The sequence below is a fragment of the Scatophagus argus genome, chromosome 3 (genome assembly GCF_020382885.2).
Source record: "Scatophagus argus isolate fScaArg1 chromosome 3, fScaArg1.pri, whole genome shotgun sequence".
Taxonomy (NCBI): Eukaryota; Metazoa; Chordata; class Actinopteri; family Scatophagidae; genus Scatophagus; species Scatophagus argus.
Genome location: NC_058495.1, coordinates 1,884,982 through 1,906,642, shown reverse-complemented (window position 1 = coordinate 1,906,642; position 21,661 = coordinate 1,884,982). Strand labels below are relative to the sequence as shown.

Below are 21,661 nucleotides of genomic sequence, written 5' to 3'. Positions count from 1 at the left end.
TTAGTTGTGCCTAAGCACAGCCTGTCAGGGATGACTGGCTGTTGATAATCATCCATCCAGAAGTAATTAGAAATTCTGGATACCTTACAAAAAAGTACAGTCTCTAAATCAAGACATGATGAGCGATAAAACATGAACTTCATTGGTCACCTAAATCATATAACAAAGCATTTTCTCTTCAGGGAAGCCATTTAAACTTGTATATATCGCTTCTTGCAGCTACTATGAGCACACTATCACCTCTGTTACAACTCTGTTCGGTTCAAATGTTGAGACCATTACAACCGTCAGGTCATGACATGAAAGAACTTGCCTGCAAGTTTGCAGCTGCACTAGTGACCCCATGTGGCTGGGATGTTTATTACATAGAACAATATGAAGTCATGGAAATTAAGGTCAGTGTTTTCCATACAGCAAAATTGTTGGATGGATTACAAGAGATTGGCTCACTTTGAGCTACACCACTGTGTTTCAATTTAGTATGCTGATTTTGTGCTCAGAGTTGATAAATTCATAGATGTGTGACATCCTAGCTAGCAGTAAACAATCCAGGACATGTTAGTTTTGGATTTTCATTTCACTGATTATTTTATTGTACCTATTGATTCCTGAATAACCTGCAGGACAAACACATAGTGTAAATGGTGATCACATCAAGCGACAGTAACCTTGCTGACACATACAGTACACTCTGTCATGACTATTCAGTCTATTTTGATACAACAGATTAACAACTGTCACCTTCACCATCCAGCTAATACATTTATGAGCCTTACAGGAGCACAAAACCTCTTTTTTAATGTTCTTTATAGGTCTACCGTTCAGGAATATAAAGTACAACAAACGGTGTTAAAAGCAAACTATGAAAAGATATAAAACAGACCAAGGAAATCAATAAAACAAAATTCATCGTACATCTTCACAGCCAGATGTTCTTTGTTGTGTGTCTTGTTGATGAGGAGTCTTTTCTTGATGAGGAGATTACCTTTATATAAGAGTTTACACAAGATAAAAAGTTTGGTTTTGCAATTTCAAACTTAATTATTACTAACTCTTATGTATAGAAAGTGTTTGTCCTTAAAGACAATAAGACTGATTATAGAAATTGTAATTTGCTAGTGACGTTATGGTATTTGTGAATGCTAAAAATAAAACGAAAAGTATGATGGTCGTTTCGCTTTTTCTTTTAAGTTTTTATTTGGCCTTGTGTATTGTAAGGATAGACCGACTCCTAGATTTATTGCTAATGCAGTGCACGTGTGTTTCATTAAACAGGTATATTTTAACACATACACATCTACATCCAAAAATTGTCACCGAAGAACTGTAAATAAAGTTCGAGCGTTTTGAAGAAGTCAGCTGCTTCGTTTGGCATCACAACAAACATGGCGTCAGGAGGCGGCTAACGGAGAGGAAGCGCTGGGAATCACCTATATCATCAACAGCCGTTATAATCGAAAGGGGTTTTTTTTTGGGAAAAAAAACAAACAAAAAACCCCAACTTAATAACGTATAAGATTTGACCGTGCTGATCTCAAGATGGAGCCCGCCCCATTTCCAGAGGAGGTTTCGGAAAGGAAAGTGTGCATTGTCGGGTCGGAGCTGGTGGAAAACTACACTGTAAGCTATGAGCTATCAATGTTCCTCTAGCTTAGCGCCAGTTAGCTTAGCTTGTGCTTCTCTTAGATTCAGGTCTGTCAAAGTAACGGATGTTGATGAAACAGCTGTTAGTGAATACGTAAACTGTTCAGTTATCATACCTTTTCTGTCAGTCTTTATCCTCCTCAGACTCTTCTACAAGAACCCGACAATAATGAAAAGCTAACTGCTAACTGCTAGCTTAATTAAAGTCTCAGTATGTTTGGAGTGTTTACAGAGTTTACTCCACAGAATACACACCTGACTGCATATTTTTCTTTCTCTGTCAGGGATGATGTTTTATGTCCGTATGGTGCAACGATCTGCACTGTTAGATTTGACTGACATGACCGTATAATCATGGTTGTTCACCAGCCTCACAGCCCCTTTACTTTGATCCTCCTTCCTCGCCAGGTCTAGTTTTCATGGAAGCAGCTCTCATCCAGGTTCAGTTAGGAAAATCATCTCTAGGGCTCTGATCTTTGATATAACACGGAACATTGGAACTGGGACTCCCTTAATAGAGCTCTCAGCCGCATCTCGTGGCCATCCTCAGTGGATGGAGCTTTCACAGCGATGGTTCAAGTGTTTCATAACAGGTGTTACAGAGGGATCGCTCACACAGCCCAGGAACCACTTTGGTCCCCACAGTTTTTTATTCAGGCAAGTTGTAACTCCTGATTGTCTGTGTTTTAGGTCTATATCATCGAGGTGACAGATGGAGAGCACAAGTGGACTGTGAAACACCGCTACAGTGACTTCCATGACCTCCATGAGAAGGTAAGAGATCAGAGTTGGTCAGCTGGTGACCATTTATCCCATCAGTATCCAGTCTGCTTTGTATTATAAGCATGGTTGCTTTTGGCAGATATTTATTCTATTAGTCTGATCAGGTAGACTAACAGCAGGACAAATGTGTTTTGAATTCAGTTTGGTTCTCCATGAAACTGTGATTCATACTGAATGCATATTGCATATTATGCCATTGTGGGGCTTATAACTACAATTGTCTGTCTTGCAATTGCCGAAATGTGAAGAGGACAATAAATGCTAACTTGATGATGATCCACTTTATTTTCCTAATGTCAGTACATCTTTTGCAAACAATTTGTTATTACCATAGAAATTATCATTTTTACTGACGTTGGTGTTTGTCTTGCATTTGCTAACTAATGCAAGACAAGTTAAGACAAGTTAAACTCATTTACTTGTCTGTGTGACTTTACATTAAATAATTATATTGTGGTGTTCTTTCACATTTGCAAAGGAATCACACCCCACACACCAGAGTTGTTGCCAGAAAAGGCTCAGTGTTATCGGACATATTTATTTCCTGAAATTGCAATAGTTAATAAATACATTTTGTCATTTATTACAAGATAATATGCTGGCCACAGATATATTAGTTTTCACCACTCATTTTTGTTTGTTTGATTGTTAAGCAATCTGCTACAACAATGTTTGGCAATAATGTAAAGTAAATGTGAAATTACATTGTGGCCCCGTTACACAAAGAACAAAAGTTTGAATTCAAAACTGCAATAGAGCAGAAAGCGGGAACTTCAGACTGTGGCGAAACCATCATTAGGTTCACACATCTCATGGACATAAATGGAGTGAACAAAGCAGATTAGGTTCGCAACTAGTGACTAGTTTTGGTTTGAATTAATCTGTTCATTATTTTTTTGGTCAACTAATAAATTGTTTAAACAGTGGTAAAAATGTCCATTACAACGTGACATGTTCAAATGTGTTGTTTTGTCTGGCCAACAATAAGTCCCAAAGATATTTAGCTTACAATAAAATAAAACCTGTCCTCTATCCTCACACTGGAGAAGCTACCACCAGAGAATGTTTGACATTTTTTCTTAATAAATAAATGTTTAATCCCTTTTTATAACATTTTTTTAAATTGAAAAATATACACTGTATGTATATTAAAAAAAACAGCTACAGCCTGTACATACAACACACCCCCCCAAATCGCCCTACTCTACTGTACATACACACATAAACACACAAACTAGGCCAGTGTGATAGAATGTAATTAAGTTCTCGTGTCCCCGAGTGTTGCGTTTTCTGGGATTTGAAAAAGAATCGCCTAGAAATAAATGTTGATCGCAGTTTGATATCAGTGAGTATTTTATCCTGCTGTGCACTTCCCTTCAGCTGACCGTAGAGAAGAAAGTGGACCGACGGCTGCTTCCCCCGAAGAAGATGCTGGGGAAGAATTCGAAAAGTCTGGTGGAGCGGCGGCAGAAAGAACTGGAACTCTACCTGCAGACGCTGCTGCTGCAGTTCCCGCAGGCCACGCCCACTCCGTTGTCCTACTTCTTGCACTTTCACCTCTACGTGAGTACACCTGAAGACAACAACAACCCTGCAGTCTTTGCGCATGTACAGTGACTTGTTTCACAGCTTCAGTGGTCTGGTACTACCCCTGATAGCACTTAGCCTGCTGGTACATGAGTCATAAGAGCAGCAGTGAGGTCCAGAACTGATGTTGGCTGATAAAATCTGTCTCATTGTCGGCATTTCAATTATCCCAAAGGTGTTGGATGGGAATGAGTTCATAACTCTGCAGGACAGTTAAGTTCCTCCACACCAAACTGAGAAAACTTAAATAAATGAAGCGACCAACACTTTTTTTTTAAAGCAGAAAAGTAAGGAGTGAGCAAAAAGGCCATCCATTCACTGGTTACTGCTTCTCCATTTGATGCTCTTTTGTAAACTGAAAGTCTTTGGGTTTTGGACTGTTGGTCAGACAGAAAAAAGAGGAACTTAAAGTTGTCAGTGTAATTGCTCACTGTTTTCAGACATTTAATACATCAAACAACTATGCTGACTGATCAAAAAACTGATACATTAATACAACATTTAACTACATTTGTGGTGGAGTAAATTCTGTTTTCTTTTCATTTGCCTCAGTTGTGTCACAGCTTTGTTTTGTTCTGCTTTTCAACATCTCAGTGGTTTGCTTTTTCCATCCAAAAAGTTCTGATTATTTCCGAGATTGAGAAGAGCTGCTCCTGTTTGGTGTTAGGGGCAGTTTAAGGTTTTGTAATATCAGTGACTGTGATCATATGATAATGTCAGTACAACAATAGACCAGTGTTGCAGAGAAAATAGCTGACAGAAAAATCTTTGTTTGACATGAGATGATCAACACATGACTGTCACAGACAAGTTTGAACAGTTACAGTCTTTTCTTCATTTTTATTCAGTTGCATTAAAGGAACAGCTTACCTAAATATTCACCCAGTGAAAGGTCAGACATAGTTTCTGCATAAAACAGTTCTGCAGCTTCACAGCAAAACAACATTGTAGCGTTATCCTAAACCATTGAAGTACATGGGTTCTTGTTTTACATTTTTAAAAAACAGTCATAAGAACAAAAAAACGGCTCAGTAAGTAGATTTTTCATTGGGTGAACTGCTCCTTTAATGCTGCCATTAATCAGAATCAGAGTCAGAATCAGAATCAGAGTCAGAATCAAAATCAGAGTCAGAATTGTCTTTATTGCCTTGTAAATGAAGAGGTTTCACATTACTAGGAATTTGTGTTAGTGATTGGTGCATACATAGAACGTAAGAAAGAGTAACATATAATAGTAGAATAAAATAGAATAAGGTAAAACAAAATAAAATAAGAAGTAAAATAAATATGGTTCTGGAGGTAGTCCAAAAGTGAGGTAGTACAGAGGGGAAATAGTGCAAGTAGGTGAAGTAAACAGTGCAAATGGTCAGGAACATGACATGAGCATAGATCAGAGACTGTACTGAAGTAACTAGTACAGACAGTCCACCCATACGTACTGCATAATGCAACTGTGATGAAAACGGTGTTAGATCTTTAAATGTTGCGTGACTAATCCGGGCTAACATGATAACTTTCCGTCTACAGTGACTCAAACAGACATTTAAGTTGTTATACGTTTAATCAAGGACGTTTAATGAAGGACGACGACAGCAGAGAGTTGAAACCGTGACCAGCTGTCTGCTTAGCTATGAAGAAATAAGATTATTTATTTCCACAACCAGAGCTGCTTGTTATTTTGATGTGGATCCTGATTTGCACAAACTCGTCTCTTTCAGGAGATCAACGGCATCACGGCGGCGCTGGCTGAGGAGTTGTTCCATAAAGGTTTGCTTTTTTCCCTGACCTTTGATCAGTTAACCCTCCTGTTGTGTTCATTTGTCAGAAACAGCAATAATGTTCCCCGGTCAGTTTGACCCGGTGCATATTTTATTATCCAAAAGAAGTCTGAAAATAAAAAAAAAATCCTAATAAGGATCGTTAATATTTAGTTACAAACTCCATTACTAACTCATTTGTCAATATGTAGTGTAATGGTGTTCCTTACCTCTCACAGATAATGGTTCAATTAGGATAATTCAGTCATTTTTCATAAAAAAACATACATGTTCGTTGTTTTTTAATGTTTCACCACGTTCAGTTTCACTTTTCTGACACCCTTTACCCCCAGACTGCTGGGTCAGATTGACCCAAACAGTATCTATGTTATATAAACATGCAGGAGGTGGTTGCAAATATGTGAGATGAACCATTTTCATGTTATATGTTGATTACTCTAATTAAGGCAAGCAGAAGAAGTTTCATTTTGAAAAAATACTTGTAACTATTTTTTCTTGATCTTCAAACTTGAACACAGATCAAATTGACCCGTAACATAACAGGAGAGTTAATAAGAGCTCTTCGGTGGAGTGGTTTTGTATGCCTGCAGAAGCTTTCTCCCTGTAGTTTTTAAAACACCCATCACAGATAAACTGCAATGAGCCACAGTGTTCTGACTCTCCTTATCTACTGTCGTTTTAACCAGAGACAGCACACATTAATGAACAACACAAACATGTTGACGTGACAAATTTATTACTTCACCCTACTATGGTGCCACACCATTGCTGGATGTTTCAAGTGTTGTCAACATCTGTTTGCAGATGTTGTCCTGTTAAAGAACACCTGCGAACAGTAAAGTTAATCAACCTGCCACGATCAAAGTTGTACGGTGAGCGCTGTCACACTGCTGCGTGTGCGTTTGTTTATTGTAGGTGAGCAGTTGCTGCAGGCTGGCGAGGTGTTTACTCTTCGTCCCCTGCAGCTTTATTCCGTCTCCCAGCAGCTCCGCCTGGCCAAACCGACCTGCTGTAACGGGGATGCCAAAACCGACCTGGGACACATCCTCGACTTCACCTGCAGGCTACGATACCTTAAGGTCACACATCTCTAATTTCTTTGTTTTTTAGCGAAGTGTTGTTTCAGGAGCAGAGATTGTGAATGTTCTCATCGGTTTTTGTCTCTGTTGGTCAGATGTCTGGTACCAGAGGTCCAGTAGGAAGCAGTAACATCCAAGAGAGCAGCCTCCCCTTTGACCTGTCTGTGTTCAAATCACTGCTGCAGATGGAGGTAGCTGTCAGCGTCTCTCCGTCTCTTCTCAGAATGCTGCTGTCTGTACTGAGGTCGTCAGAAGTGTTCAAGTACCGATTCTTTCTCAGTGCCGCGTGGTTAAAACAAAACAACGTTTACATTCATGGTTATGAAAGTGTAAGAGCTATAAAAACAGATTTGCAGTCAGATTTTCAACACAAGGCTGAACAGGTATTAACATTATTCCAGATGTGTTGGTGTGTGTTCAGGGAAGTTTTCTGTGTCAGCGCTGTGTGCAGGTTTAAAAAGAAAAGAAAGAAATTCTCCCATTTTGTGTGCCTTTTCCTCTTTGCCACATGAGATATAATGGAACTAGATGGGGTTTCATTTGTGGTATTCAAAGTTGAAAAAAAAATACATTTGAAAAAATGAACAACGATATCTCTTTCCTGAAATCATGACCCAGTTACTCAATATAATCCACAGACCATGTTGTGAGCAGTTTAGTAGAAACTGTATTCTTTCTGCTGAGCTACATCGTATCACGGCAGAAAAGGAAACATGCACAAGAGGCCTGTGGCCATGAAGGAGAGTTCAGGCCCAACCCTTTTCTTAAACTGGCAGGACATGGGAAAGGCCGGAAATTCTGCATGACAAATTTAAATCAGAAGTGGCGGAAAAAAAATAGCCACACAACTGTCACGCAGCAGCCTCTTTATGCTTTATAGAACATTTTCTACAAAAAATTAAATAACAAAGCTTTTTTATCAATAAACAACTCAATTGATAGCCTTAAATAGCCTCTCAGGATTATTTTAACTGTGTGCCATATTTGGTGAAAAGTGAAAAGTTAATATAGCAGCCCACCATCTACACTCGAGTTAAATATCTTTAACACAAGCAAAATTTATGGATGGGAGAGTTGGAGGTCACTCCATTTCCATCAGGGATCAGTGAAATATTCTGATCTACTATTGTGTCTCGCTTTCTCTTGATCATTTTAGTCCATTGTGTGAATTGTGTTAACTAAAATAACGTCCTCAGTGTTCCCGGTGTGAGTCTGCCCGCAGACCCTGGTTACAAGTCACTCCTCTCTCTAACGGCACAGTAAAAATACGAACCAAGAAGACTAGATATCATTACAGTGATACAGCTGCTAGCACAGGTGATCAGCAGCAGTGTAATGGTGTATATGAGGCATTAGTGCCTGGTTTGACATGGAATCATGTCATACTCTCTTTAGTATATTCCCACTACAGTATCGATAGGGACTTTATTTAGAAATTTCAAAAATTCACGTAAAACCTGCCAAAATTTGGTGAATAACTTCAGTCTCTCTCCCTCTGTCTTAGATCAGTGAATGCCGCTCTCAGCAGATTCAAGGCCTGTCATCTCTGAGGTCGAGTCTGGCAACTCTGAGTATCCACCGCTCCACGGAAACTATGATGGTATAGTTAGGACTGAATGCTGTTTTGTAGTATAATGTGTACTACACGCGTGACTTGTATGTTGTGCTCTAATGAATGTGATTGTTCTGGCATCCTCCAGTCGATCCTGGTCCCAGAGGCAAGCGAGTTCTCACAGTGGGAGGCTGAAGGGGCGGAGTCTGGCTGTCCTGTCACGGCTGTCATTCCTGTGTGGACAAACCTCACCACCTTGGACATGAGCCACAACTGCATTAGCACCATCGACAACTCAGTGGTGAGATACACCCAGCAAACCTAAGCAAAGTGTCAGCTTCATTCGATAAGTCAGTTTTCTCATGACGCGTATTTGATCTGTTTCAACCCGCCTCCTTCGTTGACCAAAAAAAATCCAAGACAAGGGTGATTTCCTTGGTGATTTTGGTGATATCTTGGAATGGTTTGTATCACTTTGGTGGTCATGAAAATCCCAGAAAAGCTGCATAAAAATAATTCTGGAAAATGTTTAAATAATGATACTAGATTAATCATATTTGTAACATTTGCTGCAATAATTTGAAAAATTGAATAAACCACATCAGCAAAAACTTAATAGCTCTTTAATATCTTATATTTTCCTGTGTGTGTTTAATAGAAAGAAAAACACACATGCTGATTGTTGCTAGCTGTTAGGAGGTCATGTGCTTTATATCACCCACTCTGTCTATACGCAGGCCTAAAACTCAAAGCTGAACATGTTAATAAAGTCAAGTTTAGCTTACACAGCCAACACTAAGTTTTTTCTTTGTTTCAGAAACTGATTCCGAAGGTGGAGTTTCTGGATCTGAGCTACAACCAGCTGTCCACAGTGGAAAACCTGCAGGTATGTGACAGTGTGATGAGCACCGTGTCAGGTGAGGGCAGTCATCTCTTCATGTCCCTGTTGCTATTATTTGTGAGGTTGCAAAAAAAGAAAACAACTATATATTATTTTCACAGCTGATTAATATGATGGGGCAGTAGACTGTGAGAAGGTGATGAAAAATATCTTCATATGTCTTGATTTGTCTGACCAGAATGTGAACACATTCAGTTTGCTATGATACAAATCAGAGAAAAGCCGCAAATCCTCATAGTGGAAATACTGGAACAAGAAAATGTTTTTTCTGCTTGATCCATGATGTAAAGATTAAATAATGGATCCCAATACATTTTCTCTCAATTGATTTCAGTTAATTGTTTTGGTACTTGCCATTTCTGTAGAGTTCCTTTTTGACTGACTCACTTTCTGCCTCGTTAGGTTGTCGTTAATTTTTCAAATGTTAAGCATCATATTTTATGTAGTTTACAGGTGCCAGCATATGTTACTTTGATTTTCTTGGTGTGATAAACAATCTGTTGTATGCCCCTAACTTTCCATCACTAGTGTCTTTCTCTCCAATTTTATGTGAATGACAGACAGGATGGGAAACATCTCTGAGAGTATGGTTTGTTTGTCAGTCTAGTTCATGCATCTAAACAGAATTTATTTAAATTGAAAGTAGTTACAACAAAGCAGCTATGATCAAATTGTGCTCGGCTGTCGCAAAAGACAACTGTCTTCGCAGGTGCAATTAACCCCGCCTGCAGATGTGTAGTTTTCATTAACAGGTTTACTGAAGTAACTGTCCTGTGGTTGCAGCACCTGTACAATCTGGTCCATGTGGATCTGTCCTATAACAACCTGCGGGTCCTGGAAGCTGCTCACACACGTCTGGGCAACATTAAAACCCTGAACCTGGCCGGCAACCAGCTGGACCAACTGAGTGGCCTCACCAAGCTCTACTCTCTGGTCAACCTGGACCTTAGCCACAACCAGCTGGCTCGGGTAATCACACTGTGGGCATCCTGATGCTGTGGAAGAGTTCTTCATATACTTAACTGTCAAAACACAAAATAATTTTCTGTATATTTTTGGCATTAAAGGAAAGGAAAACGTAGAAAACTAGTTATTAAATATGCTATTACCAAAAAAGAAGGACATTTATGTAAATTATTGAAAAGAAATGACTTGAAGAGTAATTGAACCATAGCAACAAAAGCCCTCAGCCTTCCCCCCTGATTTTCTCCTCATTTTGACTCCCCAATACACACCAATAACAGAGGACCTTGTATTACAGCTGAAGAGTACACTAAAATATGTGTCTGAAAACATTAGAGATGAGAAATGTTGTGGTTCAAATTCAAAGTTTATCAGAACTAGCCAGTTTTCAGTTTGATCAGAGAGAGTGAGACCGAGACAGAGAAATGGTGGGGGTCTGTGTGAAGGCGAGATGGCGAGAAGTTAATTAACTTGCATGTACATGTACTATGCGTATAGAAATGATATGAAGCTGGCAAAGTTTCCCTTTAAGACTGTGAGGGAAAAACATCCAGCTGTAATTTAATGAGGGACTCTGTGTGTATGTGTGTGTATCTGTGTTTGTGTGTGCGTGTTTCCAGTTGGAGGAGATCAGGAACATCGGCTCTCTGCCCTGTCTGGAGAAACTCAATCTGTCCAGTAACCCCATGTGCATCATCCCAGACTACAGAACCAAAGTCCTGGCCCAGTTTGGAGACCGTGCAGCAGAGGTGCAGCTCCAAAACTAGATGGCACTATTAATGTTACTGCTACTGCCACTTCGCTTTCTGTACTGTTACTCTTAGTACCACACATATGAACAGCCAACACCACCATCAAGCACCACCACTGCTACTTGTATAGAAACTACTCTAGAAACTATATTTGTTAATATATTATAATATTATATAATATTTGTTAATATATTTGTTATTAATGTCTATCAACATTGCTGCTACCACCGTTTATGCTACTTCAGCTATCGATTTTACAGTTTGGTTTGTTTTTTCACACAACTTTGCGATACATACAATCTTTTTTAGCCTTTGTCTGTGTGTTGTCAGGTTTGTCTGGACTGTAAAGTGACAACAGAGAAGGAGCTGGACACAGTGGAAGTGCTGAAAGCCATTCAGAAAGCCAAAGAAGTCAAAGATAGGATGAGCGGCAGTGACAAGAAGGTATGTTCCGTCACACTGAATGTTACAGCAGGAGTCGGTGTCAAACGTGGGGAGACCAGGCTTACAGTTTGCACTTTCAAGATTATTAAACAAGGGAGAAATGTTTAAGAGTTCAAATCATTGGTTTTTCAAAAATGTATCTGGTGTCCATAAGAAATGTATGAATCACTTTAAGGACTGTTGGACAGCAGAGCTTAAACCAAGACTGTTTTCTGTTGTGTTCATCGACTCAAGAGGATTTTACCTGACAGCACTCAATATCATTAATTTTGTCATTAGTGATATTTGGGGGCAGCCGTGGCCTAGAGGTTGGCCTAGAAATTTGAGTGTGGTGGAGTGATAATGTCCCCCTCCTTAGCCAGCTGATGTGCCCTTGAGCAAGGCACTTAACCCCCAATATATGCTCCCCTGCATGTTGCATGTTGCATGTTGCATGTTGCATGTTGCATGTTGCATGTGTATGTGTTTCAATCAATGATGGGTTAAATGCAGAGAAGTAATTTCCCAGTTTGGGAATAATAAAGTAACTTAAAAAAAAAAAAAAAAAAAAAAATCAGAGGAAACCGATTTGCACCGATTTGTGTCCTGAGAATTTGGGGACTGTTTAATCTACTGTGCATGGTTTAAAATGCATTGTGCAAAGGCATTTTGGGTGTGTAAAAAAAAAAAAAACAAAAACAAAAAACCAAAGCTCTCAGTTAAATGGCGTATAATCTGGGTGCAAAGTAAGGCACAAGGTGCAAAGGGGTTGTGTTTTGTTTCTTAATTAATCATGAGTGTCCTCAGACTAATGTTCAATATTACGTCTTTGTCAGTTGCACTATATAATCACTGCTTTCAAGAGAATTCACTCTGAAACCTGCTGTAGTGGGTTTATAATTCTAACAGTGACGTGCGGTCGGGGGAGGCAGGAGAGGCCGTGCCTCACCTGTCATCACGGAAAGAAAAAAATTAAATGCTTGTATTTATCTAGTGATCTGTACTCTAAAGTTATTTTCCATTTAACTTCACCAGTTTTAGTTCTTTTTTTTATTAAAAATCGCTGAATTGTCACATTTACCGTTCAAATACTGAGAAGAGACGTGCGGAGACCATGGATTGCGCAATGACAATGACAATGGCTAACTGTGCTGGCATGCTAGGCAGTGAGACCGTATTGCTGTCTCTGTATGTCGCTACTAAAATGTTCAAATGCTTTTGCTATACGAACTAAATTTCCATAGTTTAGCTGACGTATATAATGTACAGTGTTTTTTGTCAACAACTGTATGTCTGTAATATGTTTCTTGTACAGAGCAATCATAAAACGGCGGTGAAAAGGCACTAGGGGAGGCATGCAGTTCTCCTGCCTCATGGTAGGGGGCACTCGTGATCCCAGGGATTCTTCTTGCGACTCCTCGACTGCAGAATAAGTGACAGCAAGCTACAATCTAGAGTTAGCAAGTCAAGTGCAGCCGTCCATTTATTTTTTTCCACTTGTTTGGCCTTACTTTCAAAATGGAGGATTACATATCTAAACTCAAGCAGTTTTCTAAACTGGATTTTCAATCGAAGCAGGAAGTAATAATTAAAGGAAGACCAACCCTGGAGCTAAAGGGTTTGCTTCAGATTGCTCATATGAGCTTTTAAACATAACCCAGTAAGGGTTGCTGTCAATCAAATGGTGAATAAGCTACTCTGTAGGGTTCACATGTTTGTAAATATGATTGTGATGAAGTCAGTGCCTCACCAGCCATGAACCTCACCGCACGTCACTGATTTCTAACCTGATGATAGTCCAATCAGAAATCACCGAAATACAAAATCCACCAATTACATGTGACTATCAAGTTGACTCTAAAGCCTGAAGATTGACCAGCTTTCAACACACACTGTCAGTCTGGTTTGTTCAGTGCATGAGTGTAATGATCTACTCTCAGTGTTTGTTGCCCTCAGAACCTGCAGATCAGCAGCTACAGCTGGCCACCAATAAATAGACACACTGGCCTTTTTAGACAGGAGACAGTGTGCAGAGCAGCAGCAGAGTTAAGATGTAATGCAAATACAGCCAATAAACCGGAGAAACGTGAGCATTAAAACAGGCATGGTTAGGTGTGTGAGGCTGGCCCCATGTGTAACATTCATGCTTGTTGTCAAGCGTAATTTACATTACTTTCTGTTTGGGTGTCCAGCTTTTACAGAAATGGACCTGTGGCAGGGCTATGCTCACACACAGACAGCAGCTTAGAATGGAGCACACAGTGGACATTTTGAAAAGGTTTTAGGATGTGTTTTGCTGGAATCAACAAAATATATCCAAGGGGAGACAGTATGATCAACTTATCAAACACCTGTTGAACAAGCAGAACACAAACTTGCAGAAATATGACATCTTTGGCCACTGTTTGCAGTAACCTTCTGTCCCTCTTAAGCTCTGGAGTTATTGACAGAAACAGTAACAAGACATGGAAATGTTTTGGTTATCAACATAGTCTCTAAAACGTGCCACCATTATTTGAATAAGTTACATGGCAAAATAGACAAGACAGCTTTATTTGTATAGCCCATTTTGACAAGCAGTTTGTCTCAAAGGGCTTAACATAACATCAGCAACATCCTCTGCCCTTTGACCCTCACATCGACTAAGGAAAAACTCCCAGAAAAACCTTTAACAGGAAAGTAATGGGAGAAACCTCAGGGTGAGCAACAGAGGAGGGATCCCTCACCCAGGACGGGCAGACGTGCAGTGGATGTTGTACAGGCAGGAAAGCAACTAATAATCTGTATTATATGTAAAATGTTTACTTTTAGCTTTGGCGCTGTTTTATACATTCTTTTATCGCAAAATATATTCTAAACCAAACTATGTTTACACAGTTAAATATTTACATGGTGTTTCCATTTGTTGATATATCAGCCAGCCGTTTGTTCAAGTAAGAGGAGTGTCACCATAGGAAGATGCTGTCCCACTCTTTGTCTGCCAACAAAACTTTGACTGACAAATCAGAAATGTAGGTGGTCATTCAGAAATTTGGAACCAAGCTATCGGGACAAAAAAAAAAAGCTGTGTTTTTATTTATTTATTCAAATGCATCAGTACACAGTACACTGTTTTAGAGATATATATTTAGAGACCCACCTTCATTTTGTAACAGAAACAGGCTCAGCAGAGGATTATAACTGAATATGTTAGACTTTGATTTTATATGAGACATTTTGGGATAAATGTTGAAAAACTATGCAAAACTGTAACCATACAAATTATACTAAATTGTCAAGACTGCTAAAAGACATGCAGACCTGGTGAAGCAGCACATACTACATGCTTCAGTCTGGCTCAGCAGAGCACTAGTTGTACTACACTAAAACTATGCAGTTGGACACTTACTAAGATTGTCTACCTGACACAGGAAGCATCACTTGCCTTTATTCTTGTTTCCTTGCTGGAGGTCTGAAAACATTGTCGTGTTAAATGTATAATTATCATTATAGTCTGTTCATATAAATGACAATAGATTTTTTTTTCTTTCTTTTTTTTTTTTTTTATTTGGAAAGTCCGCCCCTGAGGCTTTGTGCTTCAAAAAATTCCGGCCCTTGGACAAATACTTAAATGATCTCTGTTTTACATATTAATTGGTTATTCACATCAGTTCTGTGTATTAGCAAATACTCAAATGGGAGTGCTTGTACACACAAAAAAAGGTTGTCTTAAAAAACCCCAGCTGACTGTTGCTTCCAGCTGCTGGTTGCAGGTTTTAGGATGTGATCAGCTTGATGATTGGTGACTGCTGCTCTCTGAAGGCTTCCTCCTCTCTGTCCTCTCGTCAGATCAGTGAGGAGACCAGGTTGTCTGCTGCTGCACCTCCTCACCTCTCCTCCTCCATCCCCCCCTCCCCCTCATCCTCCTGCTGCTCCTCCTCTGCTGTTGCTCCTCCAGCTGTCACCTCCACCTCTTCTTCTTCTTCTTCTTCCTCTTCCTCTTCCTCTTCTTGCCCGGCCCAGCAGGCTGCCTGCCCCAGCCAAGGTAATCATGTATGTATCAGGCTGTGCAGGGTGGGAGGGGGTGGGGCACTGGTTTGTATTTTGGCTGAAAAGCATTGGCCAGACAGACAAATATATTTCTCTGCTCTTTAGCAGCTCTCGAACGCACCAGCTGACTGCTCATGGTAGGGCTTGTAGGAAGTGATTATCTACATTATCAACTGCCAGTTGTGTGTTCAGTAAAATGTCTGCCTAATTGTCCAAATGTTTAGCTCAGAGTTATATAAAACAAAAAAACAGCAAACTTCAAATAAGTTATATATTAGTTAAATATTTTAATTGCTAAACTGCTATGTGCTCCTTGTAAACCTGCTCGACAGCTAATAATTTAGTGAAAGTCATGCTTTAATACAGTATTTTAAGGAGTATTCAGTTTCTTTTTGCTTCTAAGACATGTTTAAGATCTCCTCTGCTTTATTTTTCTTGATTTAGATCCTTTGCTTTCTTCTCACACTGAGAGGAAAACATCTATTTTCACTGTGTATAATATTGATAAGTTACCTGTTGCTTCAGTTGTTCATGAGTTCATACTCTGCCTTTCAACATAAATGTTCACTGAGTTGACATTTATTCATCACACAGGTGCTTCCAGCCTCAGTGATTCCTATGGTGTGTTCCTACAGAGGGATAAGTGAATTTTCACTGTGTGAACTGAAAAAAAAATCCTTACCTGGTCATTGTCTTTGGGAAGCAGCTGGTTTAGTGCCCAAAGCATGCCCCAAATGTTTTTTTTTTCTTTGCCTCAATACTGGAGAATATTTTACTGTACATTCATCTTAAGATAACAAGCAACCGCAGATGAGATTGTCTGTGTATTTGATGTTAGTCCAGCTTCTGATTGAACTCAGCACTCAACGAAGACTCCTGTGGTCTGTCTTGTTTTCCCCCATCCTCTCTGTGCATTCATGCAGTGAAGCACATTCCCTCTCTAATCAGCAGTCACCATTACTGTAGGCACATCCATGACTTTCTTTTGCAGACCAGTTGATAAGTGAAGATAAATCCACTTTTTAATTTGTTAAAGTTTAAAAGTAAACTTTGAGCTCTACTCTCACTGGTGATCGGCTCCAGATAGGAGCAGAATCTGATCTGCATGTGGGTGAGGATTCCTCCAGAAGGTCCATCTTTCTCCTCAACAGCTTGCTGGCGCTCAGCAGCTGAGCAGTGGCTGAGTCCCTCTGCTCCACTTGGTGCTCACCACACAACACTCAGCATAGCCCTGATTTTAAATATATTCAGCTTGCAGTCTCCCCACACAGAGAATTTGCTTTGCTTTCTGTGGGAACGCACCATTAGACGCATCAAACAAGTATTAGAACAGCCTAGCTCTATATGGCACCTGTAATACAGACACAAAAATGTTTTTACGCATGTTTGAGAGGTGTAAAAGTTCTTAAATGAACAATGAATTGATAATTACTACATCTGAATCTAAGCTGTAACAACAGTTGTTACTGAGCAGTAACAACAAAATGCACGTCACTATGTTTTTACCTGTCTAGTGAATCAGGTTTTGACTGGCATTTGGCACTCATATATATTCTTTTTTTTTTTTTAATGAAATTGAACATTTGTATATTTTCATTGTCAATATTTGGTCAATATTTCAAGGGCCAAGTATGCATGAATGTGTCTTCAACTGGAGCTTAGAACAGTTGAGGTTGTAAATGATTATTAAAGCTCTTGTGTAGAGTTGCAACTAACTATTAGTTTCAGAACTGGTTTATCTGATGTCAATTATTTTCTTTAAATAATTACTTTCTTCAAGCCTGTGATGTTGTCCCAGACCCCCAGCAGTTTGAAGCTTCTGAGAAAGGAAAAGCTGGCATGCTGGCGTTATCAAATCAGTGCAGCATGTTCAGAACACAGTTCAGTTTAATTTAGTTAAAAGTATGAGAACACTTTTTCTGCTCAGAAATATCCATATTTAAAGGTGTGAGATTGTGGCACAAAATGACACAATCATCCACAAATAATGACATTATCACTTGAGTCACCTCAGTTAAACTTTGCTCTTCACCACCAGCGCTACTCATCTGTTTGATTTCCTGTTTCAGAAGTGATGAGCAGAGAAGAAGCTACTGTTCCCCTCAGTGTCCTCCCTCCTGTGGACACTGCACCTCCCCCTGCAAGCTTTAATACCAATACACTGTCTGCTGACCCCACCCAGGTCAGACACACACCTAAAACACCAGGGAGGGGAGAAGTCTTGATACCATTATGACACACAAGAGAAAGGCAATTTGATTGGACTGAGTGGTGTATGGACTGTTGAGGGACTTCTCCTGGCTTCTTCACCACTTTTGTGGGACAGAGTTTTATTTTCCATTTTAATTATGTTGTGCGTTGTAGTGTTGATTAACTGATGCAGTTGTTTAATGAACACTCCCTTTTGGTACTGGATACCTTATGTCATTGAATCAGGATTTGCCAGTTGTTCCTTGATCTAAACTTAAAACTAAAGGACACTCTTCTTGTGAGGTTAAGGCTTCTCAACTTTGGAATAATCTTGTTTTGGACTTGAGGTTTGTGGACACTGCGGACTCCATTAAAAGCAGCCCAAGACCCATTTGTTTAAACTTTTTCTGTTTCTGCTTTTATTGTGCTATATGTCTACATGTACAGTCACAGAAAAAAATTACTAGACCACCCTTGTTTTCTTCAGTTTCTTGTTCATTTTAATGCGTGGTACAACTAAAGTTACATTTGTTTGGACAAATATGATAACAACAAAAATAGCTCATAAGAGTTTAATTTAAGAGCTGTCTAGCCATTTTCCATGGTTTTCTTGATAATAACCAAAATTACTTAAGTTCATACAATAGCTATGGCGTTGTGCTGCCAAAAACAGTGCTTTTAGGCATTCCATGTTTTCTTTTCTGTCTGTTAGTCACATGATACACACAGGAGTTAGTACTTGATTGCATAACCATTGCTTTTTCTTGGTGTAATGAACGGCTGTCTTGGAGATCTTTAATTTTTTGGCTGCCTGTCTCTCACTCATGTCAATTTCCAGCAGTGCCAAGATGGCTTCACATAATTCTTTTGTTTTAGGCATTGTGTGAGAGCTGACAACTTCTGAATTGTGCTACAGCTTGAATGTAAGCAAAACCACTCTACCACTCTAGGCCTTTGCATGTGCAGTGTTGCTTATGACATGAAATTGCCTCTTATATACCCTGGGAATACAATTAAGCTTAAGCATGTCAAATAGGACACAAAGTATTATGGAATCAGCTGCATTTTTTGTCATGTTCATTGTATTCTTCAGGTAATATACTTTTAGTTTTACCAGACATTAAAATGAACAAGAAGTTGAAGAAAACAAGGGTGGTCTAATAATATTTTCCATGATTGTATGTCTCTTGAAAGTTGCTATATAAATAAAGTTACTCACTTACCAGTAACATTATAAGATGGTCAACATAACTTGCTAAAGTGTATTTTCATAGCCGTTGTTAGGAAGTTAGCTCAGAACATAGCTAAGAAAAGTAGTTGTTTGGATATTTGTTTATGTCTTTGGGTTCTAACGTTCCTACATGTGTTTTTCTGCAGGTGCAACAACCTGTTATCAGTCTGTCTGAACACACACACTACAGAGCTTCCACAAGTAATACTGCTCTCACTCCAACTATTTCTCAATGGTCAGTATTAAATAACAGTGCTAATATATATTATTAGTTATTAATGTATGTAAGAATAGAAATTAAGAACTACTCTAAGTAAGTATTCATTTGCCTTTATTTTAAAGGATTTATTTTTTGTGATTGCTGTTATAACCTGCCAGTAAAACAAATCTTTTTAAGCCTCTGGAGGGCTTTTAATGCAAAAAAATCTGTGCTGGAAACATTTAGTTTCCATGTGTTGAGTATTGTGACTTTTATAGTATGTCTTATCTCATGTTCTATATTTTCTGTCAGTTTAATTGACGTTTTTTGTTGCTGACAATTAACAAAAACTCTCTCTCTCTCTTTCTCTCTCCCCCTCTCCCTCCCTCCCTCCCTCCTCCAGCTGTGTCTGCTCCACTTCCTCCTCCAGACTAGTTGAAATCACTTGCTTCTCCTGCAGTACAGCCTGGTGTCCTTTACTTCCTGCTCACCTGCTTTCCCTCTCCTCCTTAAACAAAGACTTCATTATTCAACTCTCCCATCTTCTCATCTCCACCCTGAAGGAGCAGATGGGAAAGACACAGGAAGAGGATGAGAAAGAGGAGGAGAGGGAGGAAGAGAAGATATTGGAATTCCGAGAGGTTCAGTCCCCTGTGGAGGGCACTGAGGTGGGAAGTCCCAGGTGATTTAACCAGCGACCTTCTCCTACATGTCTCTTGGATTTCTAGAGGTGTTTGCTTTTTGCTTTTTTGCGATTCCCGGTGCTTCATGGGATCTCCTAAAATTCACACTTATTTGGTGGATTTACAACAGTTTCTGAGATTTGTTTATATTGTTGTTGTTGCTGAACAGCAACTTTGTAAATGAGATGAAAAGGCAACAAAGCATTCTTTCACTCTTTATTCACTCACAGGGTTTCTTTATTTGTGTGTTTTGTAAATGCAAAGAACCATTTCATAGCCAGCCTGTTAAACTTCATCAGCTTGTATCTGCAGGAAATAGCATAGGCCAGTAGATGAGTTTACACTGCACACTGAGGCTTCATTCCCTCTGCACATTTAAGCTAAGCAATGAAATGTAATCCTTCCAAATACCGACTACTTGTGGTATTTTGCCTATTTTGTTATATGCCACTCTTATTACAACCTACTACATCTATGGTATCTAAATCAGGAGACCAAATCTTTCCAGGGTACCTGGGCACGATTTTTATAGCATACTAACTAAATAACTTCTTATTCCAGTCCAGGATCCAGGGACGGATACTTTGAGATGGGTCTGGATGACTCCGTTGAGGATTCGGTCTGCTCTTCCTTTACTTTGCTGGCTGTTCCTCCTGTAGAGGAGCCCAGTGGTGAACAGGGGGAGCTGTGTGAAGAGGAGAAGGAGGTGGTGGTCAGCAGAGTTCTGTGGTGCTACTGCCTTCAGGTGAAGGAGGAGGTGGAGCAGAAGGAAGCGTGTCTGGTGCTGATGGACCGGATGTTTGGCCTGATGTACCTATCACGTGATTTCACATGGACCAATCAGGACACAGGTACATACCCAGTTCGACGCAGTTGAGGGCATACTGTGCATGATTTGGCTCTCTGCTCTGTGCATGTGTAAGAGACACAGACCTGCAGCATAACAAATGGAGATGTAAACTGGTTGCTATGGTGTTGGAGAGCCGCGATCTTGTGCTGTTATTGGCTGAGGGTTACATAGTGCTGCTTCAAGGCTGATGGCCGGAAATGTCTTAACACAGTAAAGTACCAAGAAAACAAGAAAATACAGACACACCATCATGTACTTCTAGTGGCTCATAAGTTATGATTGAGAGAAATTACTTTTAGAAGGCAGAAACCTCAGAGCAGACCCCAGCTCTAGATGGGTCTTGACCAGTTGGGTTGAGAGAGAGAGAGAAAGAGAGAGAGGGAGAAAGAGAGAGAGGGAGAGGGGTTGGGGTGTGAGAGACGGGGCACACAAACAGAGATGCATAGCAGCAGTAATAAAACCAGAAGTATTGGAACTGTAGATAATGATAATGACAGTGAAGTATACAGAAGGTACTATGGTGATTTTGATAACAAAAATAGTAACAATAATAATGGTAGTAGCTGTACAGAGTAGTAAGAAAATTAAAATACATTATGACTAAACAGTAGTAATCACAGTAGGTTTCAAGCAGGACCGCAGTAGGAGGTCCAACCACGATCCATGGGAACCTGTGAGACGAGAAAGCACAAGGACTCCAGGGAAGAAGTTGAGTTAGTAACATGCATTAATGGGACATGAATGTGTGCAGAAGGAGAGGGAGAGGAAGAAAGAGCTCAGTGCATCATGGGAGGGCCCCCGGTAGTCTAAGCCTATAGCAGCATAACTAGGGGCCGGCCTAGGCCAGCCCTAACTATAAGCTTTATCAAAGAGGAAAGTTTTTAGTCTACTCTTAAATATAGAGAGGATGTCCGCCTCCAGGACCGAAACCGGAAGATGGTTCCATAGTAGAGGAGCTTGATAACTAAAGGCTCTGGTTCATGATGTACTTCTGAAGACTCTGGAAACCACAAGTAG

The 21,661-nt window shown here is 39.7% G+C and overlaps 1 protein-coding gene across 8 annotated transcripts in view; it reads left to right on the top strand.

The window, feature by feature from the left end:
• Positions 1–1,346: 1,346 nt before the first annotated feature.
• nisch (nischarin) overlaps positions 1,347–21,661 on the top strand; it is a 32,676-nt gene continuing 12,361 nt past the window's right edge. For 2 of the 8 annotated variants that reach the window (XM_046380536.1, XM_046380515.1), the window contains exons 1-17: positions 1,349–1,620; positions 2,335–2,418; positions 3,808–3,990; positions 5,733–5,781; positions 6,708–6,871; positions 6,967–7,062; positions 8,376–8,471; positions 8,572–8,724; positions 9,241–9,309; positions 10,108–10,293; positions 10,908–11,036; positions 11,370–11,483; positions 15,291–15,486; positions 17,561–17,673; positions 19,059–19,147; positions 19,515–19,793; positions 20,356–20,645. In XM_046380536.1, coding sequence (XP_046236492.1) covers positions 1,540–1,620; positions 2,335–2,418; positions 3,808–3,990; positions 5,733–5,781; positions 6,708–6,871; positions 6,967–7,062; positions 8,376–8,471; positions 8,572–8,724; positions 9,241–9,309; positions 10,108–10,293; positions 10,908–11,036; positions 11,370–11,483; positions 15,291–15,486; positions 17,561–17,673; positions 19,059–19,147; positions 19,515–19,793; positions 20,356–20,645 — 2,371 coding nt within the window. In that variant the 5' untranslated portion in view covers positions 1,349–1,539. Of the gene's footprint in view, positions 1,621–2,334; positions 2,419–3,807; positions 3,991–5,732; positions 5,782–6,707; positions 6,872–6,966; positions 7,063–8,375; positions 8,472–8,571; positions 8,725–9,240; positions 9,310–10,107; positions 10,294–10,907; positions 11,037–11,369; positions 11,484–15,290; positions 15,495–17,560; positions 17,674–18,557; positions 18,605–19,058; positions 19,148–19,514; positions 19,794–20,355; positions 20,646–21,661 lie in introns of those variants that run through there. The other 6 variants (XM_046380553.1, XM_046380526.1, XM_046380562.1 and 3 more) reach the window with 6 other exon arrangements.